The sequence below is a fragment of the Cydia splendana genome, chromosome 13 (assembly GCF_910591565.1).
Source record: "Cydia splendana chromosome 13, ilCydSple1.2, whole genome shotgun sequence".
In the NCBI taxonomy this organism is placed as follows: Eukaryota; Metazoa; Arthropoda; class Insecta; order Lepidoptera; family Tortricidae; genus Cydia; species Cydia splendana.
The window spans coordinates 16551076-16576698 of NC_085972.1; the positions used below are offsets into that span (position 1 = coordinate 16551076).

General features: G+C 36.6%; 3 protein-coding genes across 3 annotated transcripts in view; all 3 read right to left on the reverse strand.

Moving 5' to 3' along the window:
* LOC134796233 (large ribosomal subunit protein mL66) overlaps nucleotides 1-25623 on the reverse strand; it is a 137520-nt gene that overhangs the window by 85825 nt on the left and 26072 nt on the right. The gene's annotated exons all lie outside the window — the stretch shown is intronic.
* LOC134796599 (uncharacterized) lies at nucleotides 5593-10718 on the reverse strand. The gene is made up of 5 exons (XM_063768770.1): nucleotides 10413-10718; nucleotides 8280-9193; nucleotides 7744-7917; nucleotides 7225-7372; nucleotides 5593-6100 (listed from the first exon to the last, which is right to left on the reverse strand). The coding sequence occupies exons 1-5, from the start codon at nucleotides 10603-10605 to the stop codon at nucleotides 5928-5930; spliced, it is 1602 nt and encodes a 533-aa protein (XP_063624840.1). The 5' UTR covers nucleotides 10606-10718; the 3' UTR covers nucleotides 5593-5927.
* On the reverse strand, nucleotides 15771-25057 carry LOC134796228 (glutathione S-transferase theta-1-like). The gene is made up of 5 exons (XM_063768273.1): nucleotides 24908-25057; nucleotides 24637-24724; nucleotides 20689-20839; nucleotides 19994-20177; nucleotides 15771-15937 (listed from the first exon to the last, which is right to left on the reverse strand). The coding sequence occupies exons 1-5, from the start codon at nucleotides 25017-25019 to the stop codon at nucleotides 15786-15788; spliced, it is 687 nt and encodes a 228-aa protein (XP_063624343.1). The 5' UTR covers nucleotides 25020-25057; the 3' UTR covers nucleotides 15771-15785.

Sequence of the window (25623 nt, forward strand, 5' to 3'; positions counted from 1 at the left end):
CCAGGTACAGTCAACTGTAAAAATATGGGTGTAGCCTACTTATTCAAAAATATGTTCTTAATTCGCTGACATAAGAGCTATGGGACATATTTTTGAGATGATTTGTGCACCCATATTTTTACAGTTGACTGTACCTACACTATTGACCTCTTCCTTGCAATAGCTAAAACAAAATGCAGTTTATCATTTAATTAAATTTCATATGAATTCTGACATTGCCATTAATATATTTAGCTATTAAGAAAGTTTACATTTAATATATTTGTATTTTATTTTTGATTTAAAAAATCCGATAAAGTTATTTATAACTTAGTATTTTTTATTTCTTGTTCTTGACATTCGACAATATTCTTTTTTGTGACATTGTATTTATTTATTTTGTATTCTTTTATTTTTTTCTTTTCTGTATTTAATGTTAATGTTAAGTTGACGATATTTTAGTGAAAGCCTTTGTTTTATCCATTTGTGTAAAATACTGTATCTTTTTCTTTAAGAAATAAATCTAATCATAAATTTACTACATTTAGTCTACGTATTAAAGTTTCAACGTATTATAATTATTGTAATGAGGTTCCATTCGATTCGGGAAAGTGACATACCTAAAATTATTGTTGTAAAAGCACCAATAATTGTTTGGATTATTTAACAGCACAATTTGCAATTGGTTTGTAATAACGTAGATTACATGTAACTGCCAATGTAATCTATTGTGTAGCAGCTCCGATCCAGGCGCGGCGCCCCGGGCTACCTTGCGGTAAGCTGATTCTGTTTTAACAATTTGGCATGGATTTCACCTTATTTTGATACGACCTTGAGTCACGTCATCAGGCATCTCATGCGCATCAATAAGTGCGAGCGAGATGATTTATCAAATACCTGATTGTCCGTACACGGCGGGAAGAAGTTGATAAATGGCGGAAAAATTGAAAAAATTTGAACTTTATGTAATTTTATTTTAAGTTCAAATTTCTTCAATAAAATATCTCGACCTTCTTCCCGCCGTGTACGGTATTTCGTAATCAATCAGCGTTAGCAGTGCTGATTGGTGTAGCGGCGCACGCGCACCTTGAATCATTAAAGTCGATAAAACATTTAAAAAAATAGAAAACCTTATCAAACTTTTATAACAGAATCGACCCCTGCTCAAAAAAAACATAAATATCTACTACACTCATCCCTTGAATAGTTTGATCTTGAAACTCGTAACAACTTTGTATGTGAGCCGATTTTTACGTTATTGTAGAATTATTTTCGCTATAATTTTCGAGTTTTCGAGTTTCTCTGTACAATACAAGCGCAATTTCACCGTATGTTCTAAATATATTCCAGTGAGTACGAAAACATAATAAGGTATTTTCGTTAACACAACGCAAAAAGGTACATTTTTTCCCCGTAATTGAGATTTCATATTTATTCCGCCCTAAATGGGGAGCTATTCAAACCAGCCAAAGTTTATCCAAATGTAACGAAATGTGTATAACAGTGATTTATTTATACTGAGAGTTGCGAAGTCGGTAAGACGTGTTGAATAACAGCAGATAAATTCACTCTAATGACTGCTAATTAGCAGAAGACTGAAAATAGTATCCGGAAGCCCTCAAGGAAGGCTTACCGAATCTAAGAGCGGCATTACAACTTCAATAATAAAATTTGAAGGATGCAATGGAAAAAGGAAGGATGACTCACGCTAGACAGGTCCGGGGCTGGGCCGGAGCTTCCGGCGCTTCGTTTTCTATGGAAAGCACCACATCACCGATCAGCCGTCATAGAAAATGGCATGTCGAACGCCTCGGCCCGAGCCCAGCCCGGTCTAACGTGAGTCACCCTTTATAGATAGACGTTACAGCTTTTACAAAACACTATTTAAAATATCGCGACCTGTCAAAAACAACGCGGAATCGCTGCACACCGCGTCACGCACTAACGCCACTCCTTTGCAATGTCAGCCCTAAATGACGAACGTATGCGCTGCGTTCGGCACACAGACATCAAAGGGATGTTGTTTGATTTTCCGTGTCGCGTTACATTTTAATAATGAACTTTTATTAAAGTTGGGGCCGAGCTGGCGGTTGTGAACTAAAGTATATATGGCTGGTATACTTTATTGGACTGTGCAAATCGTATTTTTATTATTGCCTCTGAGTCTTATAGAGTAGTTTGAGCCTTTATTTTACATCAACTCGTAAGTAAATGTGATTTGATTTGATTTGATTTCCGATAGATTTGATGAGTTACAGGAAATAGGGAATTAAACAATATACAGGTAAGTAAAATAAAAGTAAAGCAAAATAAGTACCCCATTCTATCAGTGCGTACCTAACAGAGGTCTGCGCGACAGGATAGTAGCGTCAAAGGTGATCTCAAGCATTAATGGAGCTGTCATTACCGATACCGGTTAGAAAGGTTAGTTTATCTTGCACTTATTACACGCAGACATTGTTTAGTAAAGTTAAAGTATAGAGACAAAAGACGTTGTGAAAGGCTTTAAGAATCCTTGCACAAAGAGTACAATGTAATAACCTCTTCATATTGGCAGATTGGTAATTAACTATTATATAGTTTAGATACTATCAGAAAACGTTTTATAGTGGCATTTAACGCGCATGACAAGAACATACCTGAAAATTATAGGTATTCGACATATTTAGCGCATTAGGGATCAACCATTAATTACGTCACACGAATTTTTAGGTTTTTTGACCCCTCCCCCCCTCCTTGTCACACTTGGTCACATTTTGTAAATCCCTCCCCACCTGGTGTGACGTCACATTTTAGGCAATTTTGTTTTCAACGAAATCGGCAATAGTAACCCGGCATTATTTTTTTTAATGAAAAAATATTTTTGGTAAAAGAAATATTAGTAATTTTATAACACAAAACCAATTAGGAATGAAAATTACTTCCAAAAACTCATTATTTAACTGTACAGCGTATAAAAAAATATAAATTAATTTTCGGTTACTGATGAAGTTAAAGTGACGTCACAATGTTTGTGACTCCCCCCTCCCCCATGTCACAACATGTCACATTTTCTTGACCCCCTCCCTCCCCCTAAACGTGTGACGTAATTAATGGATGACCCCTTATGTCTTATCGTGCAATACATAGCACCTCACACAGTTTACAATACCTACATGTACAGAAAGATAAACAAAGACAGAGGAAACAACAGGCGGTCTTAAAGCTTAAGAGCGATCTGTTCCATTATTTTCTATCTTTGGGTATCAGAGACAAAAAAAATGGTGCTAACTAACCTACCGGTGCAGTATATATAGTATATAAAGATATAAAAGTACTTTATCCATTTCTATTTTATTCCTGTTATCAATTACATACTACGTTACTTGATGCGTGCTCAATTTCGTAACATTTTGTTTACGTCACTCACAGATTTTCCAATCAAGTCCACACAATCTACATAACGTTTCGCTTAAAATTTCATTACGAGTAACTGCTTTAAATGCACGTCAATCCAAATTGCAACGAGGGTGATTGACACGAAATATGCATGCGAAGGGATGTTGACAGGTGTTCACTTCTAACACGAACAGTTGAACACAATTTACAGCAGTAGCGATTGGTCATTTTAATTTAAAACATAGCGAACCGTTTTTGTCCGTGAAGAGTATCTAGTACAAGCCATTTAAAAAGTTCGATCTCATTTTCAACCGTTAGGTAACTAGGTCAAAAAAATTTAGAAAAGGGTAGGTATATGTTTAGATTTACCAACTACTTGACTATTGTAAGTCTTTTCGCGAATGTTAAATAAAAAAATCTGTGAAATTTACCACGGTCATAGATAATTATAAGTAAGTAAGCTTACATATTTCTCTATGGCCATGATAGAGGCATATATTACCATCTAACATAAATCTTCGTTATGGTCCATAAACAGGTAAGTGTAGAAATTCCTAATGCAAGACCATTACAAAACTGGTTTTTAAAATTCATTACTTCAAAAGATTTGAAGGGTTTAAGTAGTCAGTCTAGATGTATACATTTACAGTTTAATCAAGTAGCTAAAACTAACTGAGAAATTAAAACCAAAATATTATTTTGCTAATCCGCGAAAAGATAACGTGCTAGTCAATCAGTGCTAACCCGTTATACTTACTTGCGTATTTTTACATGCAATTAATATTCCCACCCTCCCACCGCAAAAATAAATACGCAAATAAATATAACAAACCACCACCAAAAGAATAAACCTCGACACGTGTTTTGCCTCTCTACGAGGCATCCTCAGGAGTTGTTGACGGTCTGACGCCCGGCAACGGAATGACCTGTCTAGAATGGTCGGCCATATTTATACCTTGACCACTCCCCCTACCGTGCAAGTGTGAGTGAGATGGAAAAATTCGTAATAACGGCGATGACGCAACATTCAATTGTTCGTTAAGAATCATGCCCCTATTGTTGTACCTAATTATTTCCAGTTGTTCCAGAACACCCAAACGCAATCCCTTTTCGCAAACATGTAAAATATCAAAAGAATGATTCTCAGATAAAGTGTGACCTGTATCTAATAAGTGCTTTGCAAAATTGGACTTCTCTGGATGGTTATTTCTATATGACGCAACATGCTCTTTATACCTAGTAGTGAAACTACGGCCCGTTTGCCCCACATACACTTTATTGCAATCGTCACAGGTAAGCTTATAAAGCAATAAAGTGTATGTGGGGCAAACGGGCCGTAGTTTCACTACTAGGTATAAAGAGCATGTTGCGTCATATAGAAATAACCATCCAGAGAAGTCCAATTTTGCAAAGCACTTATTAGATACAGGTCACACTTTATCTGAGAATCATTCTTTTGATATTTTACATGTTTGCGAAAAGGGATTGCGTTTGGGTGTTCTGGAACAACTGGAAATAATTAGGTACAACAATAGGGGCATGATTCTTAACGAACAATTGAATGTTGCGTCATCGCCGTTATTACGAATTTTTCCATCTCACTCACACTTGCACGGTAGGGGGAGTGGTCAAGGTATAAATATGGCCGACCATTCTAGACAGGTCATTCCGTTGCCGGGCGTCAGACCGTCAACAACTCCTGAGGATGCCTCGTAGAGAGGCGAAACACGTGTCGAGGTTTATTCTTTTGGTGGTGGTTTGTTATATTTATTTGCGTATTTATTTTTGCGGTGGGAGGGTGGGAATATTAATTGCATGTAAAAATACGCAAGTAAGTATAACGGGTTAGCACTGATTGACTAGCACGTTATCTTTTCGCGGATTAGCAAAATAATATTTTGGTTTTAATTAGTATGGATTTCCGCAAAGTAACGCCTGATTCTATTCACTAACTGAGAAGCCGAAAAGTTAAAATAATTTAAATTTACTTACCTAAATGTACTCCTGTCTTAGCTTTCTTGCTTCAATGCAGTGTCTAGGAAAACTTTTGCTCAAACACGGAAACTACTGAGGGTATTAAAGAAGCCTCCAGACCATCAACTATGCTTTGCAAATAAATAGGAACTTGGATCACATTTACCGCAAACATTTCATAACTTTCACGAATTTTTGTTATCTGAGATTTGAGTAATAGACGGGGTACGTGGTACGTAGGATATAATCAAATTTGAAATAAATAGTTGATATAAAATATATTGTGGATAAGACAAGCATAATTATGTCAATACTTTTCAACTTTTAGTCCGTACTGTTTTTTTGGCGCTGATAGAGGTTTCCTTTGTCTTCCTGTCCGTAAAAGAAAATCTCCTACATAACTTTTAAATTGGCTAGAAATGTGTAGCTGTTGGTTTGTGTGTTTAAATACTAAATACAATATTAATTGTTTAAAGAGGCGATAAGGCTTGAAACGTGTATTTTTTTAAATCTGGACCATTAATATTAACCCTTTAACGGTCCAGGTTAAAAAAATACATGATGCATGCAGTATTTATGTCCTTATTCTCCCAGCTTTACTTCCCTTGCAAGTGTGCGGGAAACTGGCCCAAGTTCCGCATCACGAAATGGATCTTTCCTTTCTTCCGGATCCGACCCATCTTCTGCAGGATCCGGATCAGTGGAAACATGTACATCATGTTCATTATTTTGTACCCGCCGCAGAAAATGAAACCCATTTCTTCTATTTCTAGAAAACGAAAGAGGACTTGTAAGTTTTCAAATTATGTTATTAAATATTTAGATCTGTGTTTTGTAAGGAAGTATGTAAGTAGTCTAATATACAAATTATAAATTTAAAACTAAAAGAGATGTCATCCTCATAGGTACTAAAGAAAATGTGACCAGGCTCTCAAATGGCGGAGGCTAGATCAATTTTTGTGGCTCTTTTTGGACATGATTTTAGTATGTCCATAACCAGCTATCCCAAAATTTAAGCATTACATTCGCTGTAGGAGTACCAAGAACCCAATTGAATTTGACAACTTTCCGTGCAATATTTAGTGCGCATCGCCGCACCGTCGGAATGCTGATGACATAAATTCATCCTACCTTATCCACATTTAAAACATACAATTGTGTACCTTGTCCTCATGCAATGAGTAACACAATTAAATGACTATTCAAGGCACATATGGCTGATTAACATAGTGTGCCGGAAGGCTTTGTAAACTTTGCTAGCGCCCTACTCGTTTTAATTTCGATAAATAACTGCTGCCAAACAAACTCTTCTATCAGTTACGATGTATTCTAACTTTGCAACTATAATTCCAAAAAATATGGAAAAAAATCATGAAAGTAGAGCTTAATAAAGACATTCAATGAAAACTATAGCGTGCATTATCAGTTAAGTCATTTTTGAGTTATCGCAAAATGTCTTCCCTTCTTAGTAAAAAGACATATATACAGTAGCTTTATAAATATTATACATCATCATCATTCGTTTACCCTTATCCCATTCATTTGGGGTGGGCGCAGCATGTCTTTTTCTTCCATACCTCTCTCTCGCCCGTCGTCTCATCATTCACTTGCGTTCGTTTCATATCATTATAAATATTATCATCATCATCTCAGCCATAAGACGTCCACTGCTGAACATAGGCCTCCCCCTTTGGGGGGTGTATGCCATAATCGCCACGCTTGGCAGGTGGGTTGGCGATCGCAGTCGAGTACACCGAATTTGAGGGACGCTGCTGCCCGTCCACCGGTGGTCTTGGACGTAGTTTAAGGACATACCCAGGTCCTATAAATATTATACATACTTTTATTACTAAATATCATGGTTGCAACGAATAAATGATTATGATTAGGTACCAGTTAAGTTATTGCCCTTGTACCCAGCCCAATACATGTGGCACTTGGCCTTGTCCATGTAGCAGTGATTTTTGTAGAAAAGGAACGGAGTTTGCTTCTTGCTGTCGATCCGACCGCCACACACGGGCCTGTAGAAGTCCGGACATTTCTGCAAAGAAATAGATACATCTGATACATCACTCATACTGCTGTGGTGAAAACAAAGTTTCAAGTCCCCTATTCAAAAAAGTGTTCGATCCCAATACACACTTTCAACCCCTTTTTTACCACCTTAGGGAATGAATTTGCAAAAAAACACTGAAATTACTTTTCGTCCGACGAAAACCTAAGGCGATCATCACTCTGGATTAGCATCCGCCCGCCGCGCCCGTGTACGCACGTGTAAACCAATATGGAGCGGATCCCCATCAGGGTAGTTTTCCGCAGATTCATCATCATCATCATCATCATCTCAGCCATAAGACGTCCACTGCTGAACATAGGCCTCCCCCTTGGACCTCCATACGTTCCGCAGATTACCTTGGGACATTTGTGGAAACAATATTTGACCAACGGTTGATATTCGAAGTATTCTTCATCAGGCAAGCTATTAATTCCCGTGTAGTTCGCCGGCCTGAACATTCTCGGCGCGAATACGTTGATCGGTCCCGTGTATTTCACTTGCATCCTGCGTGTATCCTCGTTTTCTAGTTTCTGAAATAAGTTAGTATATGAAAATAAGTGTAGTGAGTTCTGTATTCAGTATTCATGTATTGATTATATCCAAAATGGAGTTAATTAGAATACCGGTGTTTTGAGAACGTTACTTAATTTAAGCCCAGGAATGCACCCTTGAAATTAACGGAGTTTGAAAAAAACACGGTACGTGTACCTAGTATATTTTTCCTCAAAATAGTTTACGATTTCAGACAAATGAAACATATGAAATGTTGTCAACTACGGTGTTGTAAATCCGTAAGCTGTCCTTGTACGTTCACTTTCGCATTCACTTTAACTGCTAAGACTCCAAGATTTTGGTAGACAAAGTTTAACAAAAATTAAGCAAGGGAAAATACCTCCAATTGTATACCCGTTGTGTGAGATGCAGCGAAGAATCTATCTACCGTTTGGTTGATATTATCATTTATATTAAACGTTGAAACCACCAAATTTCTTGGTAACGAATTTTCTTCATCTGGTTTTTCACCCTTATATCGTTTTTCATTGTCTAAAGTTGTTGTTTCCAAATCTTCTGCTTCTTCAACTTCTTCTGACAATTGTGTGTTTTCTACTTCTTTTATAACATCATTAAATGTTAGAATATCTTCATCGCTTCCGTCTTTTTCTGTAAAGTCATTATCTCGAGGACAAAGAAAATCATCAGTGACACTAAAGTTTACTTGTTTCTCACAGTTATACTGTAGCATGTGACACGTGTCATTAAACGACCTAATTATAAAACGTTCAGGTTCTGTCCTTATTGCACAAATTACTCTATCATCTGAAATACATTCATGTTGAATACATGTTTGGTTTTCTAAATCTGGTTTATCTGTCTCGATTATTTCTGTATCATCTGTTTCTTCAGTTGCTTCAACGGGTTCTGTCGATGAATTTGCCTTTGATATTTGATAGTTTTTATCTTCAACACAAATGTAGTCATGGGTTTCGGTAAAATTCATATTATTCTCACAATTGTACTGAAACATATGACATTTGTCATGAAACCATTTGATGATGAACCGCACTCCTTCCGCTCTTATCGCACAAATAGGTTCGGCTTTAGCAGTACAATCACACTGAATGCAAGTCGAATGTTCAGAAATATCAGTTGTGTCCGTTATATCTAATGTTGTATTGCTACTCAAAGAAGTATCTTCGATTTGTGATTCCTGTTCTTCAGCAGTAACATTTTGTATTAAGTTGCTATTTCGTCTAGCGTCCAGCGATAAAGCTTGGTTACAGTACTCCATGTCGATAGATCTAAAACCTGTAGAAAAATAATCTAAAATAGCCATTCAGTACACTACTGTTAAATACTAGAACTTATTTTATGTTTCAAGTAGGTATATTAAATAAAATGTCAAAACTTCGTCCTAATATAAATACATTTCCAATAAAGTAAAATCAGATACGATTCAATAAAAAGCATTTATTCGCTAAAAAAATTCTTTAAGGAAAAAACATATCCATCATTACCGTCTTAATTGGTACTCAAGTGAAGCATTAAGTCAAAATAAACAGTAACGAGTGGCTAATTAGAAACAACAAAAAAATATCCTATAGGGCGTTATTTTCATTTCTCCATCATTTGTTAAGGTACCTTTATATTTAGGCAGCTATATACCTACCTTATAACTTAGGCAAATTAGTAACAATGTTGTGAAGAGGTGTCTTAAAGCCCCTAAGAGCATTTTCATTTAGTCCGATCCGATATCGAATGTAGGATATGACAATAAAGAAGTAAATATAAATTGAGCTTTTTATTGCGTTTATTTATCTATTTAATTGATAATAATTGTCAAAAATAAAGCGTCAATACAAATATAAAATGACTAGGTACACCATAGGGCACTCTCAAGCGGCTATTTTTTTCCACGGGCACAGATTATCCGAAATCCGATATCGGATCGGATAATGTGAAAACACTGCTGCCATTGTGCCATGTCCGTATTATAAAACTCAAAGACTCGAATGTGTCCCAGTCCCAGCTGGTTTATGTGGAAGTAACGATCCCGTCAATACTGGCCGCGTAGCCAAGATACCAAACGCTTACGCTCCGTAGCGATCGAAACGCAACTGTCACTGTCACACTAATATGGAAGAGTGATAGAGAGACATAATGCTTTTCGTTGTCGAAGCGATAGCGATTGTAACCTTGGCTAGGCCAGCTGATGCGCCGTTAAAAGTTTCCTAAATTGCGAAATGTCTACATTAAACAATTCCGAAACTTCTCAGTCCCGTATGGGGATCGAAATTTTTCGTTTCCGGAATTAAAGTTTCCTTAATTTATAATTTAAAGTTTCTTGAATTTTTCGAGAACTTTTCCAATTAGAAACTTTCCCTACTTGCAAAGTTTGCACACCTGTATCCGTAAATATAATTGAGTTGAGGTCACTTGTTAGGTTTCTTTCTACACAAGTACCTAATACATAGACCTGGCACTTAATGGATCTTTTGTCTATATTTTTCTGTAGGTAGGTAGGTACCTTTAATTCCCGTTACACACTCAAATTTCTGCATCGCACATTTGTCCTCGAACAGTCTAAAAGAAACTTCCTTAGATCCGCCAGTACGGACACCACACACGTTTACATTATTATGGTCACAGGCAATGTTGGCACAAACTTGCTCGTTAGCGTTATTTATTTTAGGCAAAAGTAGAATCAGCCAAAACCACATTACCACATTATAAACGATAGCAATTTAATAACAACAGTACAAATATGAAATAATAAAAACACGCGAATATTGCAACACGATAAGTTTTCAGTAGGCTGGTACCGTAAAATAAAATCAATTTCCATAAAAAAAATGCTATGTTGGCTATAGAGTAACTCGAAACTAGTGGCTACGGCATAACGATACGAAATGTGGAAATAAATATAGGTATATATAAGGATATTAAGTACCTACCTATAGGTACGCGATTAAATAACTTACCAGAAATGATTAAATGTAGGTATGTAGAGGTATCGTTACTTATAATTTACATTTTTGTAAATAAATGCCTTTTTGACACAAGTTTTTGTCCCGTGTTCAAGTTTGTGTCCCGTGTCCGACTATTTTATTGTCAGTTTAGCCATGTTTAGCTGAATTTGGAAACCGAAACTTAGGCCAAATTAATGGTAAATAGCAAGCAAGCAATGAGGCAGGTGAATGTAAATAATAAAGTTTGTAAAATGTATATATAGGTAGGTAGTGAATTTCTTGGTACCTATTTATATTTACGCAGTATTGTATTATGTTAACAATACCTATGTTTATTACTGTAACAAACATTGGCCAGTAGGTAGACTCTACCAGTAGGTGGACTATTACCTGCACCACGCTCTACCAGGTAAAGCCTATTTCTCTTGCTGTCGTAGCTAGTAAGGCGGCCGTCACACTGCTTCGCATCTCGCAGCGGCGTCCATTGATGCGTTTTTTAACTTTGTATGTAGAATCTTGATTTTGTATAGAAAAATCGCATGGTACGATACACTGGCTCCGCCTCGACGCGCGGAGGAGCGAGACGCACGACGACTCGCGCGCTCGAACGGAGACGCGGTGCGTGCCGCAGGGTATGTCACACCGAGCTCCGCAGTGCCGTACGGATTTTAGTGCAAGAAGGACGCCTCGTGTTGCCTTAAATCTTGGTAATCTCTAGCAAAAGATTCATTTATAGGTCTGGTTTGTAAATAGGGATATATATACCCAGTGGCTATTGCGTTTTATGACTCGATTGTACAAAAACCAAACTGAAAGTATCACCGCAGCGTTCTGAATAAGTTCCGTTTCCATTTTATCGACAAATAGGAACTGTTTTCACCTTAACGTTCGAATGTGAAATGAACGCGAGACGGAAGTAACGCGGGACGTCGCGCATCGCAGCTCCGGACGGAGATGCGGAGAAAACTCGGACGTTGGTGCGTTTGTCTCCGCATGCGAGTCCGTTGCTCCGCGTCTCGCAACGAGATGCGGCGGCAGTGTGACAACCACCTAACAGTAGACAGTTAGTAGTCCGTAGGCACCCATAGGCGTCCGGCTTGCCGTGGCATTCAAAGTACGAATGTTTAGTTGTCATGTCATCAAAACGTGGTTAAAATTTAAAATGGAATATTTAGGTACGCTTCTACGCGAAAACTTCACGGCTTGAAGATATAAATAAATATATTTTTCATTAAGATGAAGACGCAAGCTATAACAAAGTTAACAAACTTTAAACGCTATCCCCTATATTTAATGTGAACCACCGCGCAAAGGAGACAACCCTCGAATTGATTAACTAGATTTCCTCAACTTTCGCACGACGTCATGGGAAACTCGAGGCCTGTTGAATTGGGTCAGTAAAGCCACGTGGAGGGGCCCGGTAGGGCACGCGAACGCGCCGTGGGGCAGTACGTCTACCATCAGTTTTGACATTGATATATACGCTCACGTCTACGTAACTTACTTTCTATGCATCTCGCTCGTACTCGCATATTAGTGCAAACGAGATGTACAGAAAGTAAATTACGTAGACGGGAGCGTTATGTCAATGTCAAAACTGGTGGTAGACGTACAGGTCGCGACACATCTACTTATGTCTAGTAAAATGCTTCCCTTCGCCGTTCGCTTCCCGGAAATGTGGCGAAACAGCGCATCCTTTGGGGATTTTATTTTCAGGCAAAGTTAGAGTTGAAAGTTACCTAATAAGAATTTCATTGGGCATGACAATGACAAGATTAATAAAGATCAGTGTCGAAGAAGACTTCGAGACAATGTTCCAATGTTCAAATATTGTTGATATTCTGCGCGATTCATCTTATTTTGAAAGCAAGGTAAGGGATTATTGTGGTAATGTTATTGGCAACTGTAATGCATATTCATTGTGGTGTATGTACCTACCTACATGAGGGAACGGGCAGTTGGAAAAGGAACACTTAGGTGTAACGAATAAATTCAATAGAAACGTAGGTCCAGAGTACGTACTCTAGATAGTAAGCTGTAGTGGAAGACGTAATGAAGCCTTATTGCCAGAATGTCAGGGTCATGAAAATCCCTTATATCAATGTTTGTAGGTAAATAAAGTCTAAAATCTATACTTTTAAAGCATGCATTATAGCCGCAGAATTTACGCCCGGAACTCGACTCGAACTGAGTGAATTATATTTCCGCATTTAGTTATTTTTCCTTGCTTCTGCCCTGTGAGTGCGAGGCAAGTGCAAGGTAGATAAATCAATTTCTATTGGTTCTTGGTACCGTTGCGTTGAAGCGGAAACGGAGATGAATGTTAGGAAATATTATGTTTGTCGTTGACATGCTGTTCAGAATACAACAAAGGGTATTGAAGATGTGAGTAAGTAGGTAAGTATGATATATCGTCAAATTCATCTCGAATGAGGGACACATCTGGATACAATGTGGATCAAATTTAGTGCTAGTTGTTGTTGTAAGGTAAACATCTTTTTTATATGGAGGTACTTATAAAATATCTAAGATATTTTTAATCATGCGTTTAGGGGCTGGGAGAGGGTCAAGAAAATGTTGTGACAAAAGGGGAGCCCGGCGAGTCACAAAGATGACGTCACTTCAAAACTTTATAATCGCCAACTGTGGTACCTGACTGCCAACTTGAAGCTAATGGGTAGTAGTAACAAATACGTATCTCTATGAATACCTGCCAATCTCTACACAAAGTTTTGTATCTTAAATTTTGTAGTCTAGATTCAATTAAATCCAATTTCATGTTTATTTTACTAAAAATCCACAAAATTAGCCTAGGAGAAAATCTTTAAAGTGTTTGCAATGTTTTTTCTTAGCGAAGTTTCACAATTTTCTAGTAATATCCGTTTTCGTACCCCTTTCAAGTACAGAAACAAATTGAGTAACCGGTCGACAGTCCTACGGTAGTCACTCGTGTTTGCCAACGCCGTCTACTGCCGAGTAGCAAAAAGTTGAAATAACGCGTAGGATTGTGAACGCCATCTATTGTCCAGTAGAAGAAGTCTATTAAGTAGAAGTTGCGTAGGGTGATTGTGAGTTTTAGACTAAATGTACTAGATGGCGTTGGTAGTCAGTACCAACCACTTGCACAAGCAAACATAAAATTAACTTTTTTTTTAATTATATTTCTCCACGAAAGTAACAAAAATAGGCCATTATAAATTATTTTTGAAGCCACTTGAAAATAGCTACCGTTAAATGTTTGCTCGTGCACAAAAAACTATTTATACCAAATTATACTTATAAAGTATCTGCTTAAACTTTGTATTTGTTTTTAAACCCTGACCAAGTAATATATGATCATTGTCAAGAGGGCGCTGTTATTCTCATGTATAGGGTGACAGTTCAGTATAGTATGAAAAAATTAGTTTCAGTGAAATTCCGCAACATGGCGCGTGATCATATATTTCTGCGGGCTCAGCACGGTTCCATTTTTATCGACTATCACTATGCGCGTCCCTTTCGCACTTACATACTTGTTAGAACGTGACAGGCATGGTGACAAGGGATAAAAACGCGACCGTGCTAAGCCGCCTGCGGGCTCAGCACGGTTCCATTTTTATCGACTATCACTATGCGCGTCCCTTTCGCACTTACATACTTGTTAGAACGTGACAGGCATGGTGACAAGGGATAAAAACGCGACCGTGCTAAGCCGCCAGGTCAGGCTTTATATCATAAGCATAGAGTTGCAATAACCATTTAAATCATCAACATATTATACAGCATCGTAATAGGTGGGTAATAGGTGGTTGTACTGTAACGACAACATTTTGGCAACAAAAATAAAAAACCTATTACAGTATAAAAATAAATAATTTTATTTGTAAAGTATACACGGTTTATTATGATTAAAATACAAGATACCACATTATTCATTAACAAAATGTCTATTATAAAAATATAATTCGTTTATAATAAATAATTATGTTATGCAATACTTACATTCAAAAACTTTAAAAAAATAATAGTGATATTACCTATATTAATCACAATGCAAATGCATACAGTTTGAAACCGATATGTTAGAAATAATATAAGTAAAATGGACGGAAAATTTATAGATATCAAATGATTTTATTGCTGATGTCTCACTAATGGTATTCCATTTCGTCCAATATCTTGGTCCAATGTGTATTTTGCTTAATGAGATACACAAAGCATAATTGGTAATTGAAATTGGACAGGTGGAATACCATCCTTACTTAGAGTCTATTTTCGGAACTAGCTCATATTCTGAAGTATTTGGAATGGGGTTGGCCGGTCGAAGTAAGTATCCCTAGAATTGTGTAAAATGTTTGTTTTTTTCATGGATTTTTATGCATCCAGGGCATCCCTTTACCCCAACTCTCATAGAAAAAGGGGCAAGTTATGATGGCGCCATCTATGCAAACCTTTGGCAATTGCCAACCCCATTGCTCACCTATACGCACACATAGGTCCGTGTTTTATTTTGAAACACTATATGTACACGGCGGGAAGAAGTTGATAACTCGAGATATTCTACTGAAGAATTTTGAACTTAAAATAAACTTACATAAGGCTCAAATTTCTTCAATTTTTTCCCGACAGATATCAACTTCTTCCCGCTGTGTACGGATATATTCGCGACTGTACTCATACTGTAAGCAAGTTTTGTTATAAATTATGAAAGAAACCCCGAAATCACAGAAAAAAAAATGTAGTGTTCCAGCCATAGTTCCATAGTTTCCAATGTTTCCATACTAAAATTCCATTCGACAATAGTATGGAGATCAGGATCTTTTGTCATTTTCAGAGTTGCTGCTATAGTAAAAGTTGATCATACAACTTGTATAACCTAAATTCTAGTAGAATTGAATTTTGTGTATACGGAAAAAATATCATAAATGTTTTTGAGCTGTATACAAGACGCCTTAAAGTTTAGGAGCCATTTTACTCTTATTCCGCACAATCTTGTTGAGGATGGCATGTCCCTCGTCGTAGTGCGGGTTGAAATATTCGCGAACGCGCCGCATCCATTCAGCGATGTTCGGGTACTTGGCGTTAGCGTCGTAGCCAGCCATCCCTGTGAAAACAGTATGTAGTTGTATTTTCTTTGTATAAAAGCATTAAATATTTTTAAAAAGTTTGCGCTTCAGACTACGTAGAGACAGCCTACCTAGGTTAATTCAGCACTGAGTTTGTATTTAATTGTATAAGAAACGTAATTTATTCATAGGTTTTTGACGTTTATGGTGGTGAAAATTGGTATGCCGAAACTGGGACCTTAAAATTTAATTTAATAGCACAGGGATTCCTAGCTCAACATACAGGGTTGTTAGATGCGTTTCCCCTTTGTGGAACAACTTTACAAGCATGTAGGGGACTTACAGAAAAAAGTGACTCTACCATTTACTTTTTTACGAAAAATTTACAACTTTTGGGTTATTTCGACGCAGAATCACTGGGAGACAAGGACTACTAAAAAAAAGTGTCAAGTTTTCAATACAAAAGTTTTGAGGCCTGTTTGTGACACTCGGACCAAGGACCATAACCAATAGTAGGCTAGTCCGTGCTCGGACGGACGGTTCAAATTAGGGCTCGCGGTCGAGTCCGTGTTTCGTTTACACGTTTCGAATACCCGTTTCCGAATAACACGTACACGGTTTTCTGGCCCGTTCCGCACGTGTAATTAAGAAACGTGTAATTAAGATCCGTCTCCACGGATAAACGGGTATTCGGAGAAACGGATCTTATTTACCCGTGGCTCCGGACACGTCCTTGACGAGTAGCGAAGGAACGAACCGGCGCGGCGTACTTAAGAGTTAGAAACAAGTAGACAAAAGATTCATGACGTGTTTCCGTCATATTTAACCTTATTCCGTGGTTCATAGAGTCGAAATTCAATAAACGGTTTCTGAGCAGGTAGTTTTTGCTTGCAATGTTGCAATACGAGTAGAAGATTAGAAATACAGTATACCTATGCTACTTATCAAAATAGTATTTTATATAAGACTTCAAATACTAATACTTTATGGTTTATTAATATAACTTGATAGCAATAAAATTAAAGTGCTTAAAAAAATAAAAGCAATAAAGAGTATAAAGACTTTACGTTAAAATCTGGCCCTGGATGATCTGGTAGGTGGTGGTAGGTAAGTATACAATATTCTTACCAATAGCATATTTTTAAACAGTTCTTATATTTTTAATAATTCTATATATTGTATGGGTGAGTTTTTACGAATATATTCTGTCAAGCGGACCCCAGGCTCCTATGAGCCGTGGCAAAAATGCCGGGATAACGCGAGGAAGAAGAAGAAGAAGATATTCTGTCAATAAGAAATGTATATTTTTTAATCTAATTATTTTTTAAGTTACGTAAGCCAGACATCTTATTATTATTATAGTAAACCATGTAAAAAATAATAAATACAGTGTAACTCTATATAACGACATTAACGACACTGAAGGGACTGCGGATTTTTCGACGTTAAGTATAGAGAGTGGTTGTTAAATGGAGTGAAATAAAAAGGTCATCTTACTATTCTAAATATTCTAATGTATCTGTTTATAATATACTTAGGACACATTTTGCACAAGAAGAACATTCATTTCATACAAATAACAACGCCTATTAATTTATAACGTGTAACATCTTGTCAAAAGTCTAGTGCCCGAGGTAAACATGTGCAAGTTGATCATACAAAAACAAAAGACAAATTTTCTTAGAATCTCCGGTACGTCAGTCGAAGTAAACACGTGCTAGATAATAAAACAACAAAACAGCAAACAAAAAAACGTACACAGCTGCAGTTTTTATTAATTTCGGCAACTTAGAAAGTATTTCTTAATGATGTATTATGCCGTACTGTTGTCGTTAAATAGAGTGAGCGTGACGCTATATAGAGTGTATTACTGTATAGAAAACAAGGTAAACCAATCAAAGTCAAGCAATTTCGACATTTTAAGGAGTTTGTCGCTAAATCGAGTGACGTTATAAAGAGTTTACACTGTAATCATGTGTATCTGCCAATAAGTAATGTATTTACAACTTTTAGTATAATTTAGTATGAATTTATGAAAAGTAAGACTTTTCTTAAATTCCTTATCCTATTATCATATAAAATGAACTTTAAGACTGTACTAATAAATATTATTTACAATTTTAGCAACAATACAACAAAACGATTTTAAATTAAAGTAACTTGGAAAGACTGTATTTTACGAATTGGCCGACTAAGTGGCGAACTGGAGTCATACCTACTTACCTAAACACAATATCTTAAAAGTCATATTTATTTCGTGTTCATTTGCTTCGATACATTTGCTTCTTTAATTTTAGCCGCTGCATTTGTTACAATTTCATATATGTGTAGACAGGTTCTCCTTATTACACCGACATAAAGCTTATAATTAGCTATGGCAGTTCTGATAATGGTTTGGGATGCTACTTGTTTTCGGCGATATCAGACAAAAGGGTAAAACAACACGTTCTAATGAATGGAACACCACCGGCCGGCATTTATTACCTGAGCACTAGTGTGAAAGTGACTCCAGTCAACATGAATGATTACCAATTTTGAGATCTATCTTAATGTATTTAGCAATATAATTGCAAGGTAACCAAGGAAGCATGGGTTTTTAAGGTTCTCGCGTGAAATCCTGCGTTTCAAATGCCGCTGTACTTTTTTTGCTTCGTTGGTAGATTAGTAACTAATCTAACAGTTAGGTAATTGATAAAAATAACAAATAACCACAAAGTAGTAGTAGGTAGTATTTGTCTGCATACCTATTCTTCGCGAAACTATATAACTTACACCATTATATATAAAATGTGTTTCTTTGATTGAAATGTAATATGTAATGAAATTAACTTAAAAGCAATAATAGTAAAAAAAATTGGCCAAGTGCGAGTCGAACTCGCACACGAAGGGTTCCGTACCATTATCTATAAAAACGGTCACCCATCCAAGTACTGACCCCGCCCGACGTTGCTTAACTTCGGTCAAAAATCACGTTTGTTGTATGGGAGCCCCACTTAAGTCTTTATTTTATTCTGTTTTTAGTATTTGTTGTTATAGCGGCAACGGAAATACATCATCTGTGAAAATTTCAGCTGTCTAGCTATTACAGATCACGAGATACAGCCTTGTGACAGACGGACGGACGGACGGACAGCGGAGTCTTAGTAATAGGGACCCGTTTTACCCTTTGGGTACGGAACCCTAATTAAGGTTCTAAACTAGGGACGAGTTAGTTCAAAATTAAAAATAGTAGACTATATAGAATAGGGACACCTACTTCAATTCATATACAGAGTCATTTTTGGACCGTTAGCCATATTGTGCGAGGTGATTAGGTAGGTCATACTGAACAACTTTTTCTATGGGACCAACCTTGAAATCCCAAAAAAAATTTGGCCTTCCCATAGAAAACGTCGACATCGACATCCACTCGACCAAAATGTATGAAAAGCCAAAAAAAATTCTGATTTCGGAGTTGGTCCCATACAAAAAGTTGTTCAGTATGGCCTACCTAATCACCTCGCACAATATGGCTAACGGTCCAAAAATGACCCTGTATTGTATAGTTGGTTAAATATGTTATATTAACACATGTGTTTAAACTGTTATAAATAATTTAAAAAAAATTCGTACGCTAAACGAGTTCATCTGAAGTCAACATTCAATACTAGACCTTGCATACCCAGAGCTAGAGCATTGATTGGCTCAAACTGTTTCGGATCCGTTCGGGCCGGTCTTAAGTACCCGTGTAAACGGAGATACGTATCTGAGAAACGTTTCTTGGGAACGGTTCTTAGATACGTATCCGGATCCCGGCGGTTCCGTGTAAACCGTGTTCTTAGCACCGCCGGTCTTAAGAACACGGGTATTCGTTTCGGCGTGTAACACGGATACCGGGAGCCCTAGTTCAAATGTGTCACAAAACTTTTTTTTTCTTTTTTTATATCAATAGTCCTCGTGATTCTGCGTAAAAATATTCGAAAACTTTTTGAAAAAGTACATGGTACACTTTATTTACACATTCACTGCCCCTGACGCACATGTGCGTCCACCGTCATACAAGTTTGTTCCTAGGCCACGCCCCCTGGCAGTAGATGCGTTAACTTGTCACTTACTGGGCTGTTCCACTTCACACGCAGCAAGCAAGTCTGCCACGCTAATGCGGTCTCCGGCCAGGAACGGTTTGCCTTGCCCGAGCCACAGGTCATTGAACATGTCCAGGGCACTCTCCATGCGGCGCTCGTAGCCCAGCAGTGTCTTCGGGTCTGGGGTTTTGCCGGTTATAATTGGGTCAAGGGCCTGAAACGGAATTAAAAGTTGTGTATACCTATAGTTCGTTTTTTTTTGCATTAGAAAGAAAGTAAGCGATCTTGACATGTCTTTTAATTGAAAAACGCTTTTAAAAAATCAGGTAATTTGCCGTGACTTATTTTTAAAACGTGGTGTTCAATTAAAAGACACATCATGATTGTTTACCTTTTTTTTTAATGCTAAAAAGCGAACTATAGGCCGTCTTAATTAAAGTTGTACCTACACTATGCTGTACTTACACTTATTCTTTTATTTCTAAATTATTCTATTATATATTCTCAAAATCACGAGCTGTTTCAATCCTAATGGGAGAAAAAAGGTGTCTCAGATTTTTATTTCCTTTCTGTTAAGTACCATGTTTAATAGACTTTGTATCACGGTAACGGAATGGAAGGAACGAAAAATGTATGGAAATTTTGGACCAGTTTTTTCTCCATAAAGTTATATTTTCACAGAAGATTGAAATAATTACTTTTATAAATTAAGGCAATGCACTGACCTTCACTCTAAAGAACATGGCACAGTGCAGTCTCAACCCTGCATGTTGCCATTCTAGAAACTCCTCAACCCTGGCAGCTTGCTTGGAATCCTTTGGGTACAGACTATCAGGGATAATGCCTTCACGCGATAAATATTTCAAGATGGCAACACTGAAACGAAAAAAAATCTTGAAAATTAATGCAGACACATTCACTGCCCCCAATGCACATGTGTGAACGCACATCATACAAGTTTGTTCCTAGGCCACGCCCCCTGGCATTGAATGCGTTAATAATAATAAACTACCCTCAGCATCAACTTCATAGAAGTTGTTAAAAACTTTGAACACCTTTTTCACCTGTGAATTTAAAAAAAAACAGCTTTCTTGGCTCTCTACATTTTTGAAGAGTATATATTTCAAATTTCAGGGTCATAATTTCAATGGTGTAGGATGTGCATTGTGTATATTGTTTATTAGTTTATAATTATTACTGAATTACAAGCGAAGTTCCACAACAAAACATATCTAAATATATAATGGATGAGCAAGGTGCAAGCAACCTTTTATCAGCCAAGGGACACATAGTAGTTAACGGAGGTGACGCGGGCCGTACTTTGTTAATATTTATGATTTTATGAGACATTGTCGTTTGTCACTATTACATACAAAATAGCCAAGGCGCCTCTCGGGCCGCAAGTGACAGGTTCGCGAGCCGCATGCGGCCCGGGCCGCAGGTTGCCGACCGCTGGTCTAAACCAAGGTGTTTATATTGTAAATTACTTATGCAATTCCATACTGTATGTTGGTTATGTGCACATTTGCTATATCTGTACCTATGTAAGTACAATTAACCTAGTTTATAAGTAGCAGATTAACAAATGTGGACTGTATTTGTCTGAATAAAGAAATTATTTATTATTATTTATTATTATTATATCAAGTTTTTATCAATATCAAAATCGAAGCTGCAGTCCGCCTCATGGTGCGAGTAGCGAATGCATGTGCATAAGGGACCTTTAGTCCGGTTGTCACTTAAACGGCAGTGTTATTATGCCCATATACCTACCTTACCTTTATCGTGGCAGTTAATTTATTGATACTTTTTCAAGAACATAAAATATTATTGCAATATAAATAGCATTGTTTCAATTTTCCATTACCATTAAAAAAAATATAATCACTACAAATTACAATCTAAATAACAAAACTTAGATTTCTTATAATATACCTAATAGTTATAACATATAACAACATATCCATATTATAACATTTTATATATATAAATACGCTATTCAAGCGTATTATGATTGTTTTAATTTTTGGATATTTTTCAATGAAATAAAATTTTATCTTAGTAATAGTAATAGTAATAGCCTTTATTTCATGCGTTTTTGTTACACTTTCATTGTTATTACATTTATTTATTAAATTATTTTCTTTAACTTTTATTGTTTTTCAATTTATTTTATTCATTTGCATGTCGCGTGTGCGGAAAAGGCCTCCCCCAGTTTTTCCCATTCCTTTCTATTCTGGGCTGTTCTCCACCAGTATCTGTCGAAATTTCGTAGCTCATCTCTCCATCTTGTATTCGGTTTTTTCTGTTTTCTCGGTGTGTCTATTAGTAACCATTCTGTGATATGTTTGGTCCATCGGTTATCTGTAGTACGACATATATGGCCAGCCCAGGCCCATTTACTCTTTTTTATTGCATGAGGCACCCACCAGCAGTGCCTCGGACACGGAAGTAGACTCTTTTTTGATGAGAATCGAATCTACTTACTGGAGTAGTAAAGCAAATAATAAATACATCATGGGCGACTTCAACAGCCATATTGGACTCCGACAACCAGGTGAAGAAGATACACTAGGACCATATAATTTTGGCACAAGAAATAAAAGAGGAGATGGACTAATTAACCTGGCACGGACCTTGAATCTTAAAGTAGGAAACACCTTTTTCAACAAAAGACCAAACAGAAGATGGACTTGGGCACACCCTAACCAAACAAATAAAGCCCAAATAGATTTCTTCTTAATAAAGAACAAACACAATGTACAAGACATATCAGTGGTAAGGAATATAGACTTTATATCAGACCATAGGCCAGTCGAAATAATAATAAATACAAAGCAAAGCCGAAGAAAGATCTTTCATAGTCAGCAACGCATACAAAGTGACTCTGCAGACGCAGTACACACCACAACAGAAAAGTTATTTACAGACATCAATGTTAGAGGCTGCGAGACGGTACAGAAAAAATACAATATTATTGAAGAAACATTGAAGAAGGCTATAGAACAGTCTACTAAAAGAAAAGAAAATAAAGGCACAAACATATACTCCACCGAAACAAAAAGATTCTTAGAACTGAAGACACAATTGCAAGAAAAAGAAAAGAAAATCAGGGCCGATAAAAACAGAATAAAAGCAGTAAATAAAAGAATAAGAAAACTAACAAAGAGAGACATTGAGAATCAAAAAATGAAAGAAGTAGAAGAGCTACTGGCTTCTAAATGCGCTGTAAAAGGAGCAGAAAGAAAAATGACATTAGGAAAAGAACTCATTTCTAGCATAAAACATAATAATAAGAAATCTGAAAGTAGAAAAGAGATAGTGGATTCTGCAACAGACTTCTTTAGACAGCTATACATAAATAAGAAATACGACCCAACAATATATAACAGGAAAACATGCAATGAAGTGGAGCCATTCCTCACGGATGAAATATCGGCTGCAATAAAGAAACTTAAAACCGAGAAAGCAATAGGACCAGATGGGATTTGCAGTGAAATTCTAATATACTCAAGCTACGAACTACACAAAGTCATTGCCTACGTGTTCAACGAAATAATAAAGAACGAAATAATACCCGAACAATGGAATATCTCTAACATTACTATCCTACATAAAAAAGGAAACAAAGACGATCTAGACAACTACAGACCTATAAGTATCATATCCTGCGTCTATAAACTATTCATGACAGTGATGACCAAAAGAATACAAAATACACTAGAAGAACACCAGCCAGTGGAACAAGCTGGATTTCGGTCAAAACGGCTTAACCAACTTATAGAGAAAGGCACAGAATACCAAAATAAAGATATATACATTGCGTTTATAGATTTTACAAAGGCCTTCGACTCGATAGACCATACATTTCTATTCAAAACACTTGAAGAACAGGGCCTAGAGGTAAAATATGTCAACATACTAAAACGGATATACCAACATAGCAAGGCCAGAATAAAAACCGATAAATATGGTGAGCTATTCGGGTTGCAAAAAGGCGTAAAGCAAGGAGACCCTATCTCTCCGACATTGTTCAACGCATGCCTGGAGGCCATATTTAGAGTACTGGAATGGGAAAACAAAGGTATCAATATTAATGGGAAGTACATAAATAACCTACGATTTGCGGATGACGTCTTGATTGTGGCCGAAAAACCAAAAATACTCGAGGAAATGATCTTAGAATTTGACACAGCATGCAAGGAAGCAGGTTTAGCAATGAACATGAAAAAATGCAAAATTATTACTAATGGAGATAAAATACCAATAAATCTTGGAAGAAACAATATGGAATATGCTGAAGATTTCACATACCTGGGACAAATAGTTTCCTTCAAAGACAGACTCGACAAGGAAGTAGACTACAGAATTAGTAGAGCGTGGAAAAAATACTGGTCTCTAAAATCAATTCTAAAGAGTGACATGTCGATGGCCATTAAGAAAAAAGTATTTGATACTGCAGTCCTACCTACCTTAACTTACGGTGCCCAAACCTGGAGCCCCATCAAGAAACACACACATAAACTGAAAATTTGTCAAAGGGCAATGGAACGGTCCATGTTACAAATTAAAATTAAAGACAGAATCAGAAATGAAGTTATAAGAGAGAAAACTGGGGTAAAAGATGTAAAATTTTATCTTACATTAAACGTAATATTAAAGTAATTCTTTACCTTTCAGTTAGCACAAAACCATCATGGTCTATAACAGGAACCCGTTGAAATCGGTTAATTTTTGTATATTCTTCAGAATAATGTTCGGCTGTTAATCAAAAATTTATATTTAAGCAACACAAATAGGCAACAATTAGGAGGCCCTACCGCTGAAACGATATTTCTTTATCTACTTCTCTATCGCTCGAATAAGCAAGAGCGGTAGAGAAGCAATAACGAAATTTCGTTATTCACGGTAGGCCCTCTGAGTTCAATGTTGTTCAATAATTACCTTTTCGTAAATCTACAGGCATTGGAGTAAAATCACATTTAATGTTTTTTAATAGAATATATAATGCTCGAGATGGCTGTGACATAAGATCAAAATACAACTTAAGAGCCATTTTCAAGCTTATGTTAAAATTTCGCGCTCACTCTTAACTTTAAGTAGTAATTTACAAAAAACAAGTTAAGGATAACTTTTGAACTTTGGCCTTGTTTTCACCAAAGTTGATAATAGTTAATCCAATCCACTATTTTGACATTTGATATTGACAAGAACATAGATGGTAGGATCCCATAGAAGTGCTATACGCGTGCGTCCGTGAGGGACAAACCACTGGATCAGGCATGAGAAAATTATTTTAGCAGTATTTCTGAAATGAAGACTTAAATTTATCAAATAATAAAATATTTTATTTGTTACTAGCATGTTGCAAAGTCTGTGGAAGCCTTAAAAAAAAACGAGTTTTTTTTAGTGGCAACATTTTTAATTCAAACGTCATATGAAATAGTGATGTCCACGGGGAGTACGTTAAATTATATCGAGATTTGGACACTTGATCACTTGTTAATCAAAGTGAAACATAGGTAGTTTTAGATTCATTTATTTTGTCATTAATTTGTTTACGAATTGGAACAATTTACGCTTAATTTTTTTTAAGTTACTACACTAATAATACCTAAATTAAGACGGATATTAGACTTTATCGGAGTATCTTATGGTAT